At 37.9% G+C, this 25,458-nt stretch overlaps 1 protein-coding gene across 4 annotated transcripts in view; it reads left to right on the top strand.

The window, feature by feature from the left end:
* CDH12 (cadherin 12) overlaps nt 1–25,458 on the top strand; it is a 378,196-nt gene that overhangs the window by 312,746 nt on the left and 39,992 nt on the right. For 3 of the 4 annotated variants that reach the window (XM_049861507.1, XM_049861489.1, XM_049861479.1), the window contains one exon: nt 21,277–21,413. In XM_049861507.1, the coding sequence (XP_049717464.1) occupies nt 21,277–21,413 (137 nt within the window). Of the gene's footprint in view, nt 1–21,276; nt 21,418–25,458 lie in introns of all 4 variants that reach the window. The other variant, XM_049861499.1, reaches the window with a different exon arrangement.

Here is a 25,458-nt window from a genome sequence, read left to right as displayed (position 1 = left end):
CCATCACCAGCTGTGAAAGATTATTCAGCAATTTAAAACTAATTGCCATAGGTGCTATTTTCCACAGATACACCTCTTCGTGAATTCTTTCTTTTTTGAACTAGGAGAGAACTCAAAAGAAGCACTTCTGGTTTAGGAAAGGGGTGGGGGGAAACAATTACAGAGCACTTCTACGTGCCAGGTAGAATGCTGTCCAATTTACTCACTGGATTTAAGTTTTCTGCATTTCCATGTTACAACACGGTTCACTTCCAGTTAAACTACCGAAACCTATGTTTATTACCAGTGTTTGTTGTGACACTCTCAAGAGTCTGCTGCTTTGGTAGTTGTTTTACATTATCCTGTCATCATTCATCAGTCTTGTTTCTGAAGCCCCTGTGTGCGCTGTTGACGGCTGTGAAAGTGGGAAATGCCTGATGAATAGAGTTAGAGGTTATTTCAAGTATATAAACATTTATGGAAGAAATATTGAAGGCTGTAAAGAAAACAAAGACAAATGTGGATTGAAACTCTACAGTTCAATGAATGAGGGAATTATAGGGACATAGTGAAACAGCAAAACAGCATTAGTAAAGAATATGCAGTTTAAAAAAATTACACTCCCTTCTAATTTTGAAGGACTGAAAAAAGCATGATGTAGTAAAAATAGTAACAAAAATATTATTTTAATGAAATATTAAAAAAATAAGAATGTACCTAAGTGATGCGAATAGTTAACACTCTCAGCTGCTAACCCAAAGTCTGGAGATTAGATTCGACCAAAGGCCCCTCAGAAGAAAAGCCTGGTGATCTACTTCTGAAAAATCAGCCAATGAAAACCTGGTGGAGCACAGTTCTACTATGACAGATACGGGGTCGCGTGATTTTGAATCAACTCAATAACAAGTGTTTACTGATTATGAGTAAAAAATACCGTGGAGTAAAAGTAAGGTGAGAATTAGAAAATCTCAAATACAGTTAAACCGGCGAAAACCTGTCAGAGGAGGAAAATTAAAATATTTTCCACTAAACTGAGTGATAGAAAAGTGGTAAGACTGTACCCTGTTGAAGGTGGAAAACTTGTGAGACCCAGAAAAACAAGGCAGTCCCATCGAGTTCTGGCTTTCACAGTTTTCACTGTACAAGCAAATGTCTGGAGTCAGGAACCTGCTGTGAGGAACAAAGGAAGGCTGTGTGTAAAGATACTCTCCTACTACAGACCTGTTCTTTCGGGCACAAAAGTTAGTGTTTGACAAGTGCTACTTTACGTGAAATAAAGTGACGTCCCTCATCCTACTCCTGAGGCTTAGTGGCCTGCCTCGGTAAAGCTGTAGGCACAGATGGACCTAACTGATCCTGTGAGAGGTTGTCTAAAGACAGAAATGTTTTTGAATCAACAGGAAACCTGTCTTATTTTGATGTCTTTGGAGTAAACGATAAGCTTGAATCACACTAGTTGAAATGTGAGATATGACATGTTTTCTCACATAAGAATGGTAGTGAAAATGTGTTTTGGGAAATAAGCTTAAAAATGTAAAATTACTTGACATGTTTAGTTAGGCCCTTTCATTCCGCTTTCCTTTGTTTAAGTGTCTTTTCGCAGGGTTATGTGTAATGTGTAAGGTGTTAATTTAGGATTATGTTATTCTTCATTACTGAGTATTTTTATCATCACTGAGCCCAGCAAAGAGCCAAAAGCAGTACCATCACCAAAGATTGAATGAGCTCAAACGTAGGGTGGGTTTTGTTTTGTCTTATTTATTTTTTATCTCTGCCTTAATTTTTAGTTATTTCTTTCTTTACTGGTCTAGACTTTGCCTCTTGATGCACTAATTTCCTGCCTGTAATAATATCCCCATGAGTAAGAATGGAGTCCACGGCAACTGCCAACAAAAATAATCTATATCTTTTAAGATGAACCCTGTCTCTATATACTTCAGAAAATTACTTTTAATGAATCAAAATAGGGGTAAAACAACTGTATCCATCACTAGTGAGGTGGCAGATTTTTATTACAGTAGGCTCCTGAGCTTAGAAATGCAATAAAACACACTTGACTATCCAGTTGCATTGAAAAATAATATTTGAAAATGATTGAATTAAGTTACAGAGAGACTTCAGTGGACAACTTGGCTCAATACGTGCCAGGTTTCTTTTGTTCCAAAAATGTAAAACTTAGTTATCCTCTGAGTAATTTTCAAACTAAAATCTGATTTAAATATGACATAAAATGGAAAAGGAAACAATTTAATTTTAACCTTATTCTATGTAAAACTTGCTGGAGTGATAAGAGAATGATAATGCGAAGTAAAATCTATTGTTTTCCTATAATCTGACACATGCAAATTCAAAATTACAGTGTTTAACAGAACGATTGAAAATTTATTTGTCTTGTTATCTTTTTGCTTAAGGATCTTTCCAGCCAAGACCCATCACTTAATCAAAAAATGAAAATAAAAATTAATTAATTAATTAATAGTAAGACATGATCAGCTACTATAAATTAAAGGCAATTTTAAAATAAATTAATAAATAGTTGTTAAAAAAAAGACCCATCTGTGTCCCATCTGAAATGATCTTATATCCCAACTCTGGCTATTCACAACACTTTGAGGAAAATTGCTGTAATCCATCAGAATTGATTTTTTTCATTGTGGGTTGAGAGGCTGCTGCAGTAACTGGTTTTAAGTTCAGGGCCTTTTCAGTGTATCAGAAATCTCACCGTGTAGGCAAAAACGTAAGTTCTTCCAAAACACTCTTAGGGAGAAATAAAGAAGGCTATCGTTGACCAAGTGGCATCCTATAGTACCATCAAACCCATTGCCGTTGAGTCGATTCTGACTCATAGCGACCCTATAGGACAGAGTAGAACAGCCCCATAGCGTTTCCAAGAAGTGCATGGTGAATTCGAACTGCTGACCTTTTGGTTAGCAGCTGTAGCTCTTAACCAGTATGCCATGATATGTATACTTTAATTATTGATTTTATTAAACGGTAAATTTTATAAGGTTAAAAATTGTCCATTCTCTGTTTTCACTTAGCAAGATTATTGTGAATATGAAATGAGGTGTTTGGTGTAAAATGCTTTTACAACAGTGTCTGGTACGTAGTAAACGCTGCATTTATGCTTTACTTTGTTTTGATGTGCTTTGCTTCTCACTAGAATGTAGGCTCACCAAGATAGCTATTGTTTCTACCATGTCGAATGACGAATCCCACACACCTAAAATATTGCCTAGCACATAGTGAGAAGTAAAAGAAATATGTATTAAATATACGATTTAACTTACGTAATGCTAATTTCAGTCAAAGAGTAAAATGACATAGTATTCTTAAAACTGTTGTCAACATGTAGAAAAATCAAACAGTTAAATAATTTCTTCAGAAACCTAGAAAAATATTTGAGGAACTATGAAAATGGCAGTGTTTCAAGTCTTAAGCTTGTTCAGATGTTTGCTCATGGTTCTCCCTGATGATTAACTCATAAAAACTACTTCAAAAAATTGAATTCGGTTTCATGGCTGCAGACCCTGTAGCTTTTGTACACAATCATGTACTTGTTACTCTTAGGCCTCTTTCATGATTCTAAGAATATATACATTATATTAAAATTCACGTTGTGAATGCTAAAGAAATAAGGTAAGCAGTGTTCCAAAAGGATTAACTACATTATCTTAATGAATTTTTACATAACCTTATGGATAAAATATTTTCTTCCAGTAGCTGTCTTAACTTGCAGTATATTCTAATAGGCCATAGCAAATAAAAGTGAAATGTTCTCTGCTAAATAATAGAAACTTGAATACAAAGTCTGATTGCAGTTATATAAAACAAGAAATGTGCTCTATATAAGGAAATGCTTTTAAAGCTCAAATTCGGGGGGGAAAAATAGTGTTTAAGTCTCTTTACCATGAGCTATTTTTCATGAGTTGCTCCATTAATTTTAGGTGGATTCAAAGCCAGCAGCTAACGACCAGCTTTTACTACTGTTGTTGTTATGTGCCATTGAGTCGGTTCTGACACATAGAGACCTCATGTACAGCAGAATGATACATTGCCCAGTCTCGTGCCATTTCAACATTGCTGTTATGCTGGCACCCGTTATTGCAATCACTGTGTCAGTCCATCTCATTGAGGTCTTCTTCTTTTTCACTGACTCTCTACCAAGCACAATGTTCTCCAAACTGGTCCCTCCTGATAACATGACCAAAGTACATAAGACTAAGTCTCACCATCCTCGTTTGCAGGGAGTATTCTGGCTGTACTTGTTCCAAGACAGATTTTCATTTTTCTGGCATGTTGTGACTCATAGTGACCCTATACAATAGAGTTCAACTGTCCCATGTGGTTTCAAGGAGCAGCTGGTGGATTCCAACTGCTGTTAATGAGTCCTTCTCCAATCCTTCATCGTATAGTTGAGCTTCTTGGATTATTCGCTTAACATACAGATTGAAAGGATACAGCCCCTACGCACATCTTTTCTGACTTTAAACCACTCAGTATCTCCTTGTTCTGTTTGAACGACTGCCTCTTGATCTATATACAGGTTTCTAATAAGCACAATTAAGTGTTCTGGGATTCCCATTATTCTCAATGTTATCCATAATTTGCTATGATTCACAAGTCAAATATATTTGCATACTCAATAAAACACAGGTTTTTGTTTAAACATCCTTCTGGTATTTTCTGCTTTCGGCCAGGATCCATCTGACACCAGTAATGATATCCTTTGTTTCCGGTCCTCTTCTGAACCCAGCTTGAATTTTTGGAAGTTCCCTGTAGACGTACTGCTGATTTTTCAGCAAAATTTTACTTGCATGTGATGTTATTGATATTGTTTAATGATCTCCATGTTCTGTGTATCACCTTTCCTTGGAATGGGCACAAATATGGATCTCTTCCAGTCTGTTAGCCAGGCAGCTTGTCTTCCAAATTTCTTGGCATGGATGAGTGAACACCTCCAGGGCTGCATCCATTTGACAAAACACCGCAGTTCGTATTCCATCAGTTCCTGGAGTCTTGTTTTTGGCCAATACCTTCTGTGAAGTTTGGACTTCACTCTTCAGTACCACTGGTTCCTCATCACATGCTACCTTTTGAAACGTTTGAACATCGACCAGTTCTTTTTATTACAGAGGCTCTGTGTATTTCTTCTGTCTTCTTTTGGTGCTTTCTGTGTCATTTAATATTTTGCCCATAGAATCCTTCATTACTGCAACTCGAGGCTGGAATTTTTTTTTTTTTTTCAGTTCTTTCAGCTTGAGAAATGCTGAGCATGTTCTTCCTTTTAGATTTTCTAATTCCAGGTCTTTGCACATTTAATTATAACACTTGACTTTGTCTTCTCAAGACGCTCTTTGAATGTTCTGTTCTCCTCTTTATTTCCTCATTTCTCCCTTTCTCTTAGCTACTCTACATTCAAGAGCAAGTTTCAGAGTCTGTTCCGACATCCATTTGAACTTTTCTTTCTTTTCTATTAAACAGTTACTACTATCCTTTGAAAGCATGCAGGGAACATAAGTGCATAAACAAACTGAAAAAAATTAAAATAATTTTTAAAGTAGAGATATTGTGTATAAATTGGTATACGTGGAAAGAAAAATCAGGCAGAACTTGATACTATGGAATGCCTCAGAGAAACTCAAGGGGAAAAATAAACAACCAATAAAATGGGGTATTACGGAATTTAGACTCTGAAGTAGATGAATGTGTTTTATCTGGGAGTTTTACTTATTCTACTTTTCCACAATTGTGCTATACTTGGACTCTCCAGAGAATTATTATACCAAAATTGTGTTTTTACACGAAATTTAGTTGAAAATGTACTGACGGCATTTAGCTTGCATAACTATACTTATAGATTCTAAGGAACTGAAAGCCCATATAACAAAAAAAAGAAGAAAAGAAAAAGATATGTGTTTGCCTACATTTTGCTAAGAAAGGATAAGGTCCCACAAACATGATACTTTGATACCCAGATCTATATACCTCTAAAAACAGAAAGTCCTTATTATATTTATATATCTAGATACAGACCTGCTTGTAATAGTTTTGGAAAAATACATATGCACATCCACATACTGCTTGTTATTAATACATTGTATGGTGTAATAGGATAAGTATGTTACATCAGAAGAAGTTAGCCTGGTAAGATGAAAAGAAAAAAAAAATTGATTTCACATGTGATATATAGGAAAACAAATATTATACCAACTCTCAGATATCATTTCATTGTGTGCATTTGGGGGAAGGTCATTTAAAGGGTGCATACATATTTTTACTGTAAGGGGGAGAAAAAAAGGTAAGTACCATGATAGGAATCAATATGGTTGCTTTAATGAACAAATATGAAAGACATGAAAAGTAAGATATTGTGAAAGAGGAGATTTTTTAATTAGAAATGAAGTTTATATGTATGTACTTTCATATGTAATATAGCAGAAGACTGGGTTGGAGGAGAGGAAAAAGAGGGAGAAGAGAGTCCATTTTAGGTGTAGGGAATGGAATTGAGGGAACAAAGGCCAAGAGAAGTGTTGATTTTTCATAAACCTTATATTCAGATTTCTTAATATTCCTTCTAATTTTTACAATTTTACATTGATATGTGCATATCTATAATCTCTCTTTGATCTTCTTGGGTAGTAATTTTCTACATAATCATCAGAAGTTATTCTCAGTGCCACAATTGGGTTTATAAGCTTTAAACATGTTCTTATCAAGTTATTGGTCCATAAGAATCTCCATCTTGTAAAGGAATCCTATCTGAGGTTGATAATATTAAAGAAAGGCAAAACCTTTACTAATAGGTCTTGCTTATTTTATCTGCACTGTAAAGAATAAAATTTTCTCCAAATTTACACCAAGTGAATGTTTAAGAATGACACATTCCAGAAATTGTTGGATAGTTTTACTCAGAAAATAGAGAAATTCTTGATGAATAAAACTATTTTGCTATTCCCCTTCAAATGACCAACTCACTCACAGCCAACACAAAAAGGATTATTGCAAAAAACATGGACTCAGGTGGATTAATTTATTTTTATTTTTGTCAGTGGCAATGCCCTATCAACATATAGTGAGATTGTAATAGCTAATCTGCGCTGAGCTCTGGGCTGAACACTTTGTTCAGAATTGTTTACACACAACAACTAATATTATTTTACAGAGGGGGAAACTGAAGCCCAGGTAAATCAAATTAAGTTAGGATTGGACAAGGATTTGTACAAAAGCCACTGAATTTCAGAGGTCACACTACTAACCACTCTGTCACTTAAGTTTAATTGAAATAAATATCTATTTTTTAAAGTTGTTTTCTAATTCTAAGGTGTTTGGAAATATAAGCAAACACTTCATCGTTTCAGTAGCTCATTAAACAAAGTGCCTAGGATGTCAAGACAAAGTAGTAAAAACATTCAAATTTCAGCACAATAGCTAGGGACCTGGAAATATTCTAAGTACTTTGCATGAGTTTGACTGATTTAAACCTTGCAGTAAATGTCTTAGTTTCTTATCGCTGCCGTAACAGAAATACCACAGGTGCATGGCTTTAAAAACAGACATTTATTTCCTCACAGTTTAGGAGGCTAGAAGTCCAAATTTAGAGTGTCGACACCACAGAAAGTCTTTTTTTCTCTGTTGGCTCCGTGGGAAGGTTCTTGTCTCTTTTTAGCATCTGTTTCTCGGTTCCTTGGAGGGCTCCATGTGACTTGTATCTTTCCCTTCATTTGTGCTTCTTTCTTTATGTGTAATCTGCTCTTTTTATATATAAAAGTTGATTGGTTTAAAAAAACACCTTACGCTGATGTGGTCTCCTTAACATAACAAAGACCTAGTCCCAAATGATGTTACATCCAAAGATATAGGGGTTTAGGATTTATAACACACATTTTGTGTTATCAGGAGGGATCAGTCCCTGGAGAATGACATCATTCTTGATAAAGTAGAGGGCCAGGAAGACCCTCACACTGACACATTGGCTGCTACAATGTGTTCAAGCATAACAATGATTGTGAAGATGGTGCAGGACTGGGCAGTGTTTTGTTCTGTTGTATACAGGCTCACTAGGAGTCAGAAGTGAATCAACAGCACCTAACAACAAAATTTTATGGGAACAAAATTCAACCCATAGAAGCAACTTCAAGAAAATCTGAAAAATACTAAAGGGAACATTTAATTAAATATTAAAACTGAACTTTTGAGGTTTATCTTTTGCCTGCTAAAGTTTCAAGTTCTTTACGTCAAAGTGCTAAGGTAATGTCCAATGTATGTGCAAATTTCTTAGCACTTTCCTCTCTTCTGTAATTTCTTTAATCATTTTTAGAGAGTAACTCCTTTGTAACATTTATTTGAAATTTTCTATTGTGGAAAGAAGAATGACTTCACCCAAGGATTTTGCTCTCTGTCCTTGGTTTTGGGAGATAACATTTAAACCTTTAGAATTTCCTAAGTAATTGGAAAATCTTTATTATTCATGGAGGACTTCAGACCACACCAGGCAGACTATGCTAATGAAGTGGTTCAATTTAGGTAGGGGCTGGCCGTTTCAGAAAGACCTGACCTTGGAGGAGGAGGGCTGGGATTGAGTTCAACCTTGTGAGCAATGATTTGATCAGTCATACCTACATAATGAAATAAACCTCAGTAAACACTTTTAAACACTTTAGACAATGAGTGCAAGTGAACTTTCTGGTTGGTGATAGACACTGAAACATGTTACAGGAATACATCTTTTGGTATGTGGAAGCTTCACATTGGAGGCCTTCTAGACCTTACTCTATGTTTCATTTCTTTTGTATCTTTTTGGCATAATAATCCTGTAATTACAAGTACAGTACTTCCTCGATTCTGTGTGTTGTTTTAAGCAAATCATCAGACCTGAGGGGGTAGTGAGAACCCCTGAATTTGTAGCTAGCAGGTCAGAAGTGTGGATATCCTGGGGACTCCTGAACTTGTGGTTGGTGTTTGAAGCCTTGAGTACACTTGCCATTCTGGAAGACGGTACCCTTTAATGTGTGAATTTTAAACCCAACTCCAGGTATTTAAGTTCAGAAGAAAAAGAACAGCATTTGCAATTGGTATCAGGGAAAATATTTACCCTTGGTGGTGTAAGACTCACTTTTTATGTATACTATTATGATGTTATTAATGTCGTTGTTATTGTCAGTTGCCATTGAGACAGCTCTGACTCATGGTGACCCCATGTGCAACAGAACAAAACATGGCCTAGTTCTGGGCCACCTTCATGATCACTGAGATGCTCATGTCCATTGTTGAAGGCACTGTGTATTTGAGTGACATCCAACCTAGGGGACTAATTTTCCAGTGGGATATCTGACAATATTCTGTTTTGATCCATAGGTGTTCATTAGCTAATTTTTGAAAGTAGATCATCAGGCATTTCTTCTTAGTCTGGCTTAGTCTGGAAGCTCTGCTGAAACCTCTCCACCAGGGGCTACCCTGATGGTGGTTGAAATGATGCTGGTGTAGCTTCCAATATTACAACAACACAGAAGGCACCACAGTACAACAAACTGATAGATGAGTGGTGGTTATTAAGATTAAGCCAAAGAAAACCAAACCTGTTGCAGTGAAATCTACTGCAACTCATAGCAACCCTGTAGGATAGAGTACAACTGCCCCATAGTGTTTCCAAGGAGTGCCTGTTGGATTTAAACTGCAGATCTTTTGGTTAGCAGCCATAGCACTGAACCACTATGCCACCAGTGTTTCCTTATTAAGGTTAACCAAACCAAACCAAACCCAGTGCTGCCGAGTCGATTCTGACTCATAGTGACCCTACAGGACAGAGTAGAACTGCCCCATAGAGTTTCCAAAGAGGGCTTGGTAGATTCGAACTGCCGACCCTTTGGTTAGCAGCCGTAGCAGTTAACCACTACGCCACCAGGGTTTCCTTAGATACCTTAAATATATAATTAATAAATCTGAAACTCTCTTCTTTGAAAATATTCTAATAATCAGTGATCAGTGAAAAACTAGATAAATTGACGCAGTTGCTAAATACTCAGATCATTCAATGAGTTTAGAGAATGTCAGTAATTTTTCGAGTTCAAATGAACTAACAGGTAGACAAATCCCAGGCAGAAAATAAAAGATTGGCAGAAAAAAAGAAAAATGAAAGGTATTGAAAAATACCTTTCAAATATGGTGTTTATATTTGGGGTTTATATTTGGGTTTCAAACGTTAGACAGTTCAAGTTAAAAATGGTATCTTTCTTCACCGCAATTTGGCCACAACCACTAGAGTAAATAAATCTGCGATCTAGGAACAACTGGCATTTGATTCAGTTCAAGGAAATAGATATGATAAACCATCTGAAAAACAACAAAAAGTACAGAATAAGTATGCTAGAATACTCAAAGATGTATAATAAATAACATGGTTAGGTGCCCTCGAGTTGGTTCTGACACATAGAGACCCCACATATAAGAGAATGAAATGCTGCCCAGTCCTGAGCCATCCTTACAATTGTTTCCACGTGATTTGAGCCCATTGTTTCAGCCACTGTATCAATCTATCTCCTTGAGAGTCATCTTCTTTTTCACTGACCCTCTACTTTACCAAGCATTATGTCCTTCTCCAAGGACTGGTCCCTCCTGATAACATGTCCAAAGTATGTGAGACAGAGTCTCGCCACCTTTGTTTCTAAGGAGCATTCTGGCTGTACTTCTTCCAAGACGGATTTGTTCATTCTCTGGCAGTCCATGGTATATTCAATATTCTTTGCTAACACCATAATTCAAAGGCATTGATTATTCTTCAGTCTTCCTTATTCATTGCCCAGCTTTTGCATGTATATGGGGCAACTGAAAATATCAATTGTGTCAGGAGCACCTTAGTCCTCAAGGTTATTTCTTTGTTTTTATCACCTTAAAGAAGTCTTTTGCACCAGATTTTCCAAATGCAATGCGTCCTTTGATTTCTTGACTGCTGCATCCACAGGTGTTGATTGTGGAGTCAAGTAAAATGAAATCCTTGACAACTTCAATAAATAATAAACAACAGTATGCTTAAAATGTGACCAAGATATTTTTAAGAATAGTTAGATGTATAAAATAACTCATGTGTAAATACAATATATTGTGTAGGGAATAATATATTAAATGATGGATCTTTCCTCTTTCAAGGTAACTTACTGTATAATCAATGAAACAAAATATAATTATCTTGCTCTTCTTATTTGAAAAAAGCAACACCAATTAAGATAGATAAATAAAACAAGAGATGTAAGACAATAAGATTTTATAAAAAAGAAGCAGAAAATTCTGCCTACAGGGATTTGGCAAGCCTTCATGGAAAGAACATGAATAAGGTCAGGAGATGTATTTTGTGTTTAAAGGAATTAAAGGAGTTTTGTGATTTGAGGGAAGAAAACAAATGCCATAAACTCACAACTTGGTCCAAAATAAAGATGGGCTTTCCAAGACATAGATCCAGAGATACTTTACAAAAAATATTAACATTTATTGAGCACACTCTTTACTTATTTAGTCAGTTTAATTACTGTCCATAGGTCTTAAATACATAAGAAAATGGAGACTGTGCATGTTTAATATTGAAACTATTAAGTGGCAAAGCCCAAATTTAATCAAGATTAATCTCATTCTAACCTTGTCTCTCCATTAGAGTGAGCAGATTCAAGTTCTCTGCAGAGTAAACTGAAGGACAGATATAAAGTTTTGGAAGCAGATAGAGTTCTTTTCACTCTGAGAGTTTCCAAAGACAAAACACATGAGCTAAGAGAATGGCCGAGTAAAAAGGTGTTTGGAAGGTGACATTCAGATAAGTAAGAGTCAGAAGTCCTTTTGAGACTGTTAAAAAAGAGGTGGAGGGGCAGTTTAAACACCTTGGAGGGAAGTAAAAATATAGCAATTATACTTTAATAATAAATAGTTCATGGTGTATTTGGAAAATTTCGGAACAGAAGAATGGCACATTTATTAAATCATTATACTTTTATAAGGTGTTTAATTTCTCATTAAACATTTATAGCTTACCAGAGTAGCTGTCTAAACTACCTAAAATAGAACTTATAAGTCTACTAAGGGGAATGTAAGGAGTACAAGGAGAAGAAAAAAAAAACTGAATAAAAGTAACTAATATGAAATTAGGAACTATTATTTAACAGAGTTTGAGAGACATATAGGGATTCCTAAGAAAAATGTTCAAGGAACTCTCGTGTCACAGTGATTAAAGCTCTAGCGTGCCAACTGAAAGTTAGTTCAAACCCACCAGCATCTCTCTACGGGGGAAAGATGTGGCAGTCTGCTTCAGGCTTCAGTAATGTTTTGGATACTTGGAAACCCTACAGGCAAGTTCTATTCTGTCCTATTTTGTCATTATGAGTTGGCATCAACTCGAGGACAATGTTTTTTTTGTTTTTTAAGAAAAAAGTTTCCTTGGATTGTTACTGAGGCAATCACTGTCTCAGTGTCGATCTAAGTGACTAAGATTCTCAGTAAAACATTTGTTAAAATAAATCGATGTGGGTTTACTATCATTTAATTATCTCCTACAAGACACAAAATAAAAAATACCAACAAAAACATTAGCAACTCAGAGGAGACAAGAGTGAAGACATTTTGATATATCATTATTACCTGAACAAAAGTATGTTTCCCGCCTTGACCTGAAATCATTATTCCCACACTCTTATTACTGAGAGTGAGACATTTAAAGTTGCTCTGTACAATCAAGTACTTTTTACAAAATGTGTTTGAGAATTGGGACAGGGTCAAAGTTAAATTTTCATTGCCTGTGAGAAAGTTATTCAGCAAATTAAAAGAAACAATTTTAAGGGGAATGCTTACCTAATGAAGAGAATAAAATTTTTAAGGCCTTCTAAAAACTCATTTACAGAAAAGTAATAAAATCGTGCTCTATCAAGTGGCCTACACAGATTAGGTTATGATTTAAGTTTTGATTTCTATTCTGTTGTTAAACATGGACTTTAGCAACAGTCACTATGTGTGCTTGAATGAACTAAAGATTTATTTCATTATATATAGATTGTAAACATCTATTTTTCATTTAAAAGTTATCTATTCACCAAACGAGTACAAGATAATTAAAACATATTCCGTATTTATGATTTTTGCTTATTTAAACTAGTGAGTCAGGCCAGCTTATACAGTTCAAATTATACTGCTGTTCAATAACTCTGTTGAATCACCTTTCTTTGCAGTAAACATAAATATGGATCTCTTCCAGTCAGTTGGCCAAGTAGCTGCCTTCTAAATTTCTTGGCATAGACGAGTGAGAGCTTCCAGTGCTGCATCCGTTTGTTGAAACATCACAGTTGGTATTTCATCAGTTCCTGGAACCTTGTTTTTCACTAATGCCTTCAGTGCAGATTGGACCTCTGCCTTCAGTACCCTCCGTTCCTGATCATATGCTACCTCCTGAAATGGTTGAACATTGACCAATTCTTTTTGGTAGAGTGACTGTGTATTCCTTCCATCTTCTTTTGATGCTTCTCGGGTTATTTAATATTTTCCTCATGGAATTCTTCAATATTGCAACTTAAGGCTTGAATTTTTTCTTCAGTTTTTTCAACTTGAGAAATGTCAAGTGTGTTCTTCCCTCTTGATTTTCTACCTCCAGGTCTATGCACATGTCGTTGTAATGCTTTACCTTGTCTTCCCAAGGCACCCTTAGAAATCTATCGTTCTTATTCATTTCTTCAATTTGCTTTAGCTACTCAACGTTCATCAGTGAATTTCAAATTCTCTGCTGACATCTGTTTTGTTTTTATCTTTATTTCCTGTCTTTTTAATGACCTCTTGCTTTCTTCTTGTATGATGTCCTTGATTATTCCACAACTCGTCTGGTCTTCAGTCATTGGTGCTCAATGCATCAAATTTATCTTGAGATGGTCTCTAAATTCAGCTGGGATGTTCTCAAGGTCATATTTTGCCTCTCATGGGCTTGTTCTGATTTTCTTCAGCTTCAATTTGAACTTACATTTGAGCAATTGATGGTCTGTTCCACAGTTGGATATTATCGAACAATATCATTAATATCACACAAGTAAAATTTAGCTGAAGATCACTCAAAAGCGGTTCCAGCAGTACATTGACAGGGACTGCCAGAAATTCAAGCCAGATTCAGAAGAGGACGTGGAACCAAGGATACTATTGCTGACACCAGAGAAATCCTGGCTGAAAGCAGAGAATACCAGAAAGATGTTTACCTCTGTTTGATTGTGTGGATCGTAACAAATTATGGATAATATTGCAAAGAATGGGATATCCAGAGCACTTAACTGTGCTTATGAGGAACCTGTACATAGATCAGGAGGCAGTAGTTCAAACAGAACAAGGGAATATTTTGAGGTTTCAAGTCAGGAAAGCTGTGCATCGGGCCTGTATTCTTTCACCATTCTTATTCAATCTGTATGCTGAGCAAATAATTCAAGAAGCAGGACTATATGAAGAAGAAAGGGGTGGGCATCAGGACTGGAGGAAGATTCACTAACAACCTGCGATATGCAGATCACACAGCCTTGCTTGCTGAAAATAAAGAGTACTCGAAGCACTTGCTGATTACGATGGTTAAGATTGTGTGTCAGCTTGGCTGGGCCCTGATTCTCAGTGCTTTGTCAGTCATATAATGTAGTGATCACTTCTCCATTTGAGACTCGGTTTGTGATCACCTCCCATGATGGGATCTGCTGTGAGTAGCCCATCAGTTGAAACGGAGTTTCCTTGGGTGTATGGCTTGCACCCAAATAGAAGAGGGCTTTTGGCAAGGCCTGAGGACTTTTGCTTGTTCTGGATCCTGCAGCTGGCTCCTGTTCATCTGACCTCTGGTTCTTGGGACTTGAGCTAACAGTTTACCTTTGGTCTTGCCTGCCAACCTTGGGATTCATCAATCTTCACATCCTGTGAGCAAGAGCCCTGCTCTGTGACCTGCTGATTTTGGGTTTACCAGCCCCTGTAGCTACGTGAATCAGGAGTAGCTTTTCAGTCTTGCCTGATCTTGGGATTCGTAGATCTTCACAGCCTGTGCAAGAGACCTGCTCTCTGACCTGCCGATCTTGGGTTCATCATCTCCTGGGGCTACATGAATCAGGAGAAGCTTTTATCCTAATCCATGGACTTGGACATTCCAGGCTTTACAACCTTGTAAGCCATTTCCTTGATATAAATCTCTCTGTATATATTTATATACTTCACTGGTTTTGCTTCTCTAGAGAAACCAGCCTAAGACACTGATGAAGATCAAAGACTACAGCCTTCGGTATGGATTATACCTAAACATATAGAAAACAAAAATACTCACAATGGGACCAATAAGCAATATCATGATAAATGGAGAAAAGATTGAAGCTTTCAAGAATTTCATTTTACTTGGATCCACAATCAACACCCATCAAACAATGCATTGCACTGGGGAAATTTGCTGCAAAAGACCTCTTCAAAGCTTTGAAGTGCAAAGATGTCACCTTCAAGAATAAAGTGTGCCTGACCAAAGCCATGGTGTTTTCAATCACCTCATATGCATTGGAAAGCTGGACAATGAAAAAGGAAGACTGAAGAAGAATTGATGTCTTTGAATTATGGTTTTGGCAAAGGATATTGACTATACCATGGGCTGACAATAGAGTGAACAAATCTGTCTTGGAAGAAGTACAGTCAACATGCTCCTTAGAAGCAAGGGTGGTGAGACTATGTCTCACATAATTTGGACATGTTATCAAGAGACATCATTCCCTGGAGAAGGACATCATCCTTGGTAAAGTAAATGTTCATCGAAAAAGAGAAAGACCCTCAATGAGATGGATTGACACAGTGGCTGCAACAATGGAGTCAAGTATAACAACAATTGTGAGCATGGCACAGGACTGGGCAGTGTTTCGCTCCGTTGTACAGAGTTGCTGAGTAGGAACCAACTCAATAGCACCTAACAACAACAGTATTATACTACTGCCATTAGTTGAGTTTGAATTATCATCGTACTCTTAGATTGAATATGGACTGTTACAAACAGAAACTAAAACTTGTGGTGGTTCACATTGGGAGGGTGGACCTCCTGGAAATGATCTAAAATTTTTAGAAATGGATTACATATTCTCCAAAAATGTCCAGAAAAAGTAGACATTGTTTCATGGTCAGTTAATTCATGACCATTTTTTATAAATCCCTCTCAGTTGATTTATTGATTTATCAGGCATGATATAATAATCGAAAATGATAGTTGTTGTCTTACATCCATGGTTCAGTCAGGCACAGAAATAAGCCAGTCACATAAAGGAAGGACATCAGAAAATACCAGAATCTAGTCCTAAATCTTAGAGCCTAAACCAGGTGTGGGAAGAGTGTAAGATGTTTACCTGTGTAGACAATATCCAGATATGTTTCAGCAATACTCCAGAAGAGAGGATTAAACTTTCTGGAAAGATAATATCTAGAGAAAAAGCAGTGCCAGAACTTACAGGATCTCAAACCTAAAAACTGAATGTGAGTAAATACTGAATAAGAGCCATACAAATGCAACCTTGTGTGAAATAGGTCCTGGCTATTTGTACTCATGGTTTGTAATTCAGAGGATTGTGTGAAAGCTTTGTAGTCAAGGTATATTAAAGCTCAATGTTGTGTATGCCACAATATCTCCCCATAACTAAGCATACATTTGTGTTAGGCAGATATCTTAGTTATCGAGTGCTGCTATAACAGAAATACCACAACTGGGTAGTTTTAATAAAGAGAAGTTTATTTCCTAACAGCCTAGTAGGCTAGAAGACCAAATTCAGGGCGTCAGCTCCAGGGGAAGGCTTCCTATCTCTGTTGATTCTGGAAGAAGGTCCTTCTCATCAATCTTCTCCTGGACTAGGATCTTATCCATGCAGGAGCCCCAGGTCCAAGCGATGTGCTCTGCTTCTGGTGCTGCTTTCTTGGTGTTATGAGATCCCCAACTCTCTGCTCAGTTCTCTTTCATCTCTTGAAAGATAAAAGGTGGTGCAGGCCACACCCCAGGTAAGCTCCATTTGCATTGGATCAGGGTTGTGACCTGGGTAAGAGTGTTACATCCCACCCTAATCCTCTTTAACATAATCTAAGCTTGCCACCTTAACCACAGGCAGAGATTAGGATTTATAACGCAGAGGAAAATTACATCCATCACAAAATGGTGGACAACCACGTGATACTGGGAATCATGGCCTAACGAAGTGGACACATATTTTTTGGGGACACAATTTAATCCATGACACTCCACCTTTTGCCCCCCCCAAAATTCATGTCCTTGCCACATGTAAAACACATTCACCCCATCACATCATAACAAAAATCTTAAGTCAACCCTAAACTCAAAATCCAAAAATTCCTCTTCATCTGTGAAATCTGGATTCCACGTTATCTGCTTCCAAAATGCAATGATGCAACAGGCACAAGCTAGAGATTTCCATTACAAATAGGAGACGTGGAAGTGAAAGAAGGCATAACAGTCACCAAGCAAGTCAGCAGCAATAATTTTTTGATATAAAATAATTTATACTGTGGAAAGAGAAAGAGGAGAAGTGGGCAATGATCCAAAATATGCTTTACAGCAGTGCTATTGAGTAGGCACTCAAAAATTTATAAAAGTAAAATAAGCACTAAACCAAAAACAAACCCATTGCCATTGAGTCAATTCCAACTCACAGTGACCCTCTGTCTATAAGTCAGAGTAGAGCTGCCCCATGGGGTTTCCAAGGAGCACCTGGTGCATTTTTAATGGTCAACCTTTTGGTTAGCAGCTATAGCACTTAACCACTATGCAATCAGGATTTCCAAAATAGGCATTAGAGAGAAAAACTTGTCATTCCCGGCATAATAAATCATATGATTGTTTGATTTGAAATGACTAATACCAGTACTTTTCCATTCACTAATGCTTAGGATATAGGTCTTCAATCGTTCAATTTCATTTATGACTAATTTCAATTTTCCTTGATTCACACTTCTCACATTCTGAGTTCTGATTATTAATGGATGTTTGTTGCTGTTTCTTCTCATTTTGAGTCATGCCACATCAGCAACAGAAGTTCTTGATAGCTATACTTCATCCATATCCTTAAGGTCAATTCTACTTTGAGGAGACAACTCTTCCCCAGTCGTATTTTGAGTGCCTTCCAATCTGAGGGGCTCATCTACCAGCACTATATCAAACAATGTTCCACTGTAGCCCATAAGTTTTCACTGGCAATTTTTTTTTTTTTTTTTGAAGGATATCATCAGGTCGTTTTACTTGTCTTTCTTAGTCTAGAAGCTCTGCTAAATCTGTCCGCCATGGGTGACCCTGCTTGTATTTGAAATACTGACTTCATAGCTTCCAGTATCACAGCAACATGCAAACCATCACTGTACAATAAACTACCAAACAAGTGGTGGTAAGCCTGCATATCCCTAGTCATCGCAACTACGCCTCTTAACCCATTGAATCAAGTTGCTTTACTGCTTTACTCTGTCTTGTCTTTTTGACTCTCCTACAAAGCATTGTTGTAGTTTTACTTGGGAACAACCGCACTTGTAGTAAAAGGATATACTTGCTATTCAAGCCTTGACAACTGCTGTAAATTTTGCTTAGCAAACTGTCTGCAATTTCTACTATGTATAAACCTGAGCCTGTTCCTGACTTGTACTTGATATCTAGTGCATAAATCCAGTTTTTGCTAGGTACTTCTTCTTAGGAGTCCCACTTAGACCTCAGAGTCAACATAGCCAAAACAAACCTCATTTTTCCTTTACAAGCCTCCGTTTCTTCTGGTTTTTAACACCATCATCACCATACTGCCTCTTCAGCTGTTTTGCTCACATCCAAAAAATCACCAACCCTTGAAGATTTTCCATTGCAAATACTTCTCAAATCTGTGTCTCCTCTTCTTCTTGTCTGTACTATCTCTGTCCATATTCAATTGCTCAACAGCTCTTGGCAAAGTTCTGGATTACAGGATATACATATGGTCTTGATCACTGCAAACGCATACATCTTATGCATTAAGAGTGATCTTCCTTTAATCCATACCCTAATAATACACTTCAATGGTGTTCATCACTTAGAGTGTCAAATTCTAACTCGATCTGAATTACTTATTGCTTTTGTTTTCACTGTGTCCATCAGATATTTTTCTATAAGAATTCCAGACAACTTGCAATTTTCCACACATACCTCCAGAGTTGTTTTACAGCTGCCTGAAATATTTTTCTTCCCCTCCTCTCCTTTCATGTCTCACCCTTCTCCTACATAATTCCTATATAGCCTTAACATGTCACCCAAACATCATATGCAGGAAGGCTTACCTGAACCATTAGGTTTTGGCTAGGGATCTCTCTCTTGTGCTTTTGCAGGGTCTTCTCCAACGGTCTATCAGACCTTGAAATCCTCTGTTTATATAAATTTCCCCAAGTGGATTCTTCAATGGCAAACATCATACTTTACTTATGTTTGTATGCCTCAGTCCCAATGCAATGTCTAGTGGATAGCGTGTACTGAACAAATATTTAGTGAATTGAACTGTTGAACACAGTCAGTCTCCATCAGTAATTCTTCCAGAAATACTGTAGTCAATGAGAGATTCAGTGGCAATTTCCTCCTTAAATTGGGCACTAGTCCGGGGGAATAAAGGTGCTGGAGGTTGTGTGAGAGGATGAGTTCTTATTCAGAAAATGAGGATACACATTAGGGAGAATTAGGCTTTTTATACCTGGTATTTAAATGTGCCTTAACTTAATTTTTAAGTTTTGAGAGCATTCGTATGAGACAGGACACCACATTGAAATCTTTGGCATCAGTGCGTTGTCATCTCTCAAATCAGCAGCAGGCATATTATCAAAAGGCAGCTTAACAACAGCATGGTTCATATTCTGATGCTATAACACTCAGCATCTCTGGTTCAGGAATCTGTTACTGCCAAATACTAACCAAGTCAAAAATCACATATCTCATCTATAAAAGCAAACTAGTTTTGATCTAGCAGTAAAATGGGATGAAAAGTGTTTCCATTTAAAATAACCAGTTTGTTTAAATAGTACTTTGCTAACTTGAGAGACAGGCCTTTGCTAAACGTTCATAATGAACAAGTTGGTCACCTTGACCTGGGGATTTAGATGGACTGGCTGCAATGATGTCATCACCTCTTAGCCACTGTTTGTAATGGTCTGTCTTTGCCTCACAGGCCAGAATAATGGTGATAACTAAATAGGGCATTGTGTCTTATGATTATCAATGCCCTTTCAGAGAAAATGTTTTATTGAATATTGATAAGACTATATAATGATAATTTTAGAGAGAGCATTGACTCTCTGGTTCAAAGTTCAACCCTAAAACTTTCTAGGTATGTGAACTTGGGCAAATTACTTCATGTTTCTATGCCTTAGGGTCCTCATCTGTAAAATGGGAGAAATGAATAATACTCACTTTTAGGGCTTCCCTGGAGACATAATAACTTAAAAAGCATTTAGGACAATATCTGGCCCAAGGTATGCTTTCAAAATATTATTATTATCATTGAATACATATTTTTGAAAAGCAATTTTAAGTATCTTACTTCATGTGCCTACTGATACTTAAAGATTGATATAAATGCAATTTCTCTTTTGTTTTTCGTTTCCTGGGATTCTTTAGTCCAGCTGCTTCACATAAAGCAGGCAGCATCCATCATTACCGAGTATGTCAGCTAATACAGAAGATAAGAGACATTATTAACTAAAGTCATTTTTTTTAGAAAGATATCCTCATATCTCGACAACAGTACAACAGTGGTCCTTTTATATGCATTTACGGGGAGGTATTTCTGTACAATTACCAGCCGGTCAGCTAAAAAATGTCTTTGTTTCCATAATGTGTTTCTCTACGTGTAGAAATACATGGATTCCTTTTCGGTCCTGGCCTAAGTTTCCTTGTAGCTGCTTCCAGATGCCTCGCAGCCCATCTCCCACCAGTTTTTCCCTCAGCCTCCTTTAAGGAATCATTTACATTTACTGCTTGAAAAAGTTTTAATATTCAGCAGGTTATGGAAACCCATGGTCAGCTTTAGAATTTTAGTCTCTGCTGAGCTTTCAAGGTGTCAAGACCCTAAAATAATATGAACAGCAGGTGTATTAAATCTTTCATTATTTCCAGCTTCCCCTTGAGCATACTGACTTTGCAATAAAGAAGCTGTCATTTACACGCTTCTTTATTGCAAGGTGGGTAATAGCTACAGGAAGAAAAACAAGGAACTGTGTCAAGTGAGCCCGATTGCCATTATGATTAACGTGTAATCATTGCATATTTGCATCTACTCTTTTCATTTACAGGTACTTCATAGATTGGAAGAGTGATGGGGACAGCTACTTTACAATAGATGGCACTGAAGGCACCATCGCCACTAATGAATTACTAGACCGAGAAAGCACCCCACAGTATAATCTCTCCATAATTGCGAGTAAAGTTAGTAAGTATGGCACAGATGGAATCGACGTTATACTGCAGGTCTTTGGATTTAACACCATTAAACGAGTCCCTGCCGAGGTGTTTTTCATTTTTGGACTGACAGCTGAGTGGCCTCCTGGGGAAACTCGGAAACGTTCCTTTTCCTCACAGCGTTAAGTCCAGAGAAATTGTGACAGCTGCCACTGAGCCCTGTTTGCAGGATTGAATGAATATCTAGAAGTGCATTTCATTGGGTGACCTCATTTCTTTCCATGTTATAGCCTCAAAAATCCCCCAGCGTCAAAGTTCTCTCCCCAACAGGACCCCTGTACGTATCACTGGGAGCTTCATAGGCCAGGCCGGAGGAAATAATTACCATGTAAGATTACCCATTCTGAAATGTTATCTAAAATTGAAAAAAAACATTTTTTTTTAGATCAACCCTCTTCACTGTCTCTCTTTTCATTAGCATTTTTTAAAAAATAATATTTTATGGAATTTTCAGTGAAAGTTTCCACAGCAACTTAGGTTCCCATTTGGCAATTTCTGCACATATTGTTCAGGGACTTTAGTTACATTTTTCACAATATGTCAACATTCTCTTTAATTGTTTTCTGGTGTCCCGTTTCCTGTGTTCTAGTTTCCCTGCCTCCCTTATCTTCTCATCTTTTTTTTAGAGTGATTGTTGACCCTTTGGTCTTATATAGATTTTTTTTTTTTTTAACTGAAGGGCTTTACTCACTGGTAATAATGTTCATTTGTGTGCAAATGTGTTTATTTCCCTAAAAGGTGACCTTGGAGATAGTTTTGGTTCAAGGTTTAAAGAGTGTCTTGGTTATCTAGTGCTACTATGACAGAAATACCACAAGTGGATGGCTTTAACAAAGAGAAACTTATTCTCTCACAGTTCAGTAGGCTACAAGTCCAAATTCAGGGCTTCACTCCAGGGGAAGACTTTCTCTCTCTGTCAGCTCTGGAGGAAGGTCCTTCTTGTCAGTTTTTCCTGGACTCGAAGCTTCTTCACACAGGAATTCTGGGTCCAAAGGATGCGCTCTACTCCCTGCACTGCTTTCTTGGTGGTATGAGGTCCCCGCTCTCTGCTTGCTTCCCTTTCCTTTTATCTCTTGTAAGATAAAAGGTGGTGCAGGCCACACCACAGGGAAACTCCCTTTACATTGGATCAGGGATGTGACCTTAGCCAGGGTGTTACAATTCCACCCTAATACTCTTTAACATAAAATTACAATCACAAAATGGAAGACAACCACATGATACTGGAAAACATGGCACAACTAAGTTCAAGTGTATTTTGGGGGGACACGATTCAATCCATGACATTCCACCCTTTGGCCCCCAAAATTTCACGTCCTTGCTACATGTAAGACACGTTCACCCCATGACATCGTAGCAAAAATCTTAGGTGAACTCCAAGTCCAAAATGCAAAAATTCTTCTTCATCTGTGAAATCTAGAGCACAAGTTATCTGCTTCTGAAGTACAGTGGCAGAACAAGGACAAGCTAGACATTTTCCTTACAAATAGAAGAAACTGGAGGGAAAGAAGGCATAACAGTCACCAAGCAAGTCAGCAGAACACATTACATTGGCCTTCAAGGCTTTGAAAATAGTCTTCTGTTCTCTGAGACAATTTACATAATGACACTGCTCTCCAGACTCTAGGTATTGGCCACACTCTCCAGATTCTGAGTGGCGGCCCCTCAACCTGGGCTTCAGCTCTGCCTTCCAGGCCCACTGGGATGGCAACTCTGCTCCCTTGGCCTTAGGTGCACCATTTTCTTAGCCCATCTGACTGGTGAATCCACCCTTAGAAACACCAGAGGCCATGGCTCCACCCTTTGAAACCCCAGAGATAACGGCCATAGGTTTTGAGACAGAGGCAGCTCGGCTTTTTATGTTCCTTGTCTTCAGCTTCTGCTCCCTGGTTTCTTGGGTCTCAGCCCACATCTACCCTGCTGGGGCAAGTGATCCAAAGCTCCGTAGCTCCACCAATAAATACCTGGAGGCACCCCATTCCACCAGAAAGCCTCCTGTGCACAGGCACTCGGCTCTGTCGCTCCATGGGTCAGCTCCAGTGCCATCTTGCACTGGTGTTCTATCTCCTGGTTCTGCTGCCACTGGTCCTCTGCCGCTGCCGCTCCTCTATCCATTAACAGTTTCAAAACCACTTCTACAATTTAGGTATCTGTTAGAGTAGCACCCCACTCTCTCAGTACCAATTTCTGTCTTGATTATCTAGTGCTGCTATAACAGAAGTACCACAAGTGGATGGCTTTAACAAAGAGAAATGTATTCTTTCACAGTCTAGTAGGCTACAAGTCCAAATTCAGGGTGTCAACTCCAGGGCAAAGCTTTCTTTCTCTGTCGGTTCTGGAGGAAGGTCCTTCTCATCAATTTTCCCTGGACTAGGAGCTTCTCCACACAGGAACCTTGGGTCCAAAAGACACCCTCTGCTCCCAGCACTGCTTTCTTGGTGGTCTGGATCAACAGGTAAAGAAGGGAGTTACCATATTGACTGGAGTGACTGACCCTGATTACAAAGAGGAAATCAGATTGGTATTACCTAATGGAGGTAAAGAAGAATGTGTCTGGAATGCAGAAGATCCCTTAGGGTGTTTCTTAGTACTACCATGTCCTTGATTAAAGCCAATGGAAAGCTACAGCAACCCAATTCTGACATGACTACTAATGGCCCAGACACTTCAGAAATGAAGGTTTGGGTCACCGCACCAGGCAAAGAACCAAGACTAGCTCAGGTGCTTGCTAAGGGCAAAGGGAATACGGAATGGGTGGTGGAAGAAAACCCAGTGCCGTCAAGTGATTCGAAGGTAGTTCTAAATACCAATGATAGCTATGTAACCGATTGCTGAAATGAGGACTGTAATTGTTATAAATATTTCTGCTTTGAATGTGTGCACCAAATATTTGTGTTTTCTTCACTCGTAAAATATAAGATGTAAACAGGGCTAGTGCGTTTTTGGTAGTACATGTGTTAGTTGTATCATGTTAGGTGCAATTATGACTTTGTAATTGTTTTTTTTCAGAGATTATGTATGGTTTGGGGAGATGTGTATAGATGTCAAGTTTACAAGAGGTGGACTGTGATGGTCAAGATTGTGTGTCAACGTGGCTGGGCCATGATTCTTAGTGTTTTGGAAATTGTATAACGTTGTGATCACTTCCCTGCTGAAATTTGATATGTGATCACCCCTATAATGGAATCTGCTGAGTGGTATCAGCAGGGGTGGGTCCTTTGACAGCTCACCACCCCCTCAGCCTTTATCTCTCCACCCTCCACTGCCTTCTTCCTTCTTGCTCACCTTCCCAAGGTTTTTGGCTTGTTCTGGATCCAGCAGCTGCCTCTTGTCTGGCCTCAGCTTCTTGGAACTTGACCTAACAGTTTTACCTGTTGATCTTGGAATTCCTTGACCTTCACAGCCTGTGAGCGGGAGCCCTGCTTTCCAATCTGCTGATCTCCGTTTGCCAGCTTATGCTGCTGAGTGAATCGGGAGAGGTCTTCGTCTTAATCCATGGATTTGGGACTTTCCAACTTCTACAATTGTGTGAGCTGTTTCCTTGACAAAAATCTCTCTATGTACATATTTATATGCTTTACTGGTTTTGCCTCTCTAGAGAACCCATCCTAAGACATTGAGTATCTTATGGCAATAGTTTCAGGGAGTCCTCTAGTCTAAACTGGTCCAGTAAGTCTAGACTTTTTAAGAATTTGAGTTCTGTTCTGTGTTTTTCTCCTGTTCTATCAAGGTCCATCTATTGTGGGCCTGATCATAGAATATAATTTTTTTAAATGAATATCATTGTGGAATACAGAGGAGTTTAAAATGTTTCCTCCAAGGCTTTGCTCAGATTCGATAGGGTTGGTAGGAATTATTCCTTGTGTTGACCTCTGTTTGGTCCAGAAGAGAATCTCCAGACATACTTATTTGTTGCTGGATATCCAAATATAATACCATAACTTTCTAAAATTATGCATTAGAATGTAGGAGGGACATTTGCCTATGGACATAGTCAAGGCATAGAAATGCATCTT

This window comes from Elephas maximus, chromosome 2, assembly GCF_024166365.1.
Source record: "Elephas maximus indicus isolate mEleMax1 chromosome 2, mEleMax1 primary haplotype, whole genome shotgun sequence".
NCBI classification, from domain to species: Eukaryota; Metazoa; Chordata; class Mammalia; order Proboscidea; family Elephantidae; genus Elephas; species Elephas maximus.
Note: the sequence above shows the minus strand (reverse complement) of the source record. Positions and strands in the feature narration are given on the sequence as shown.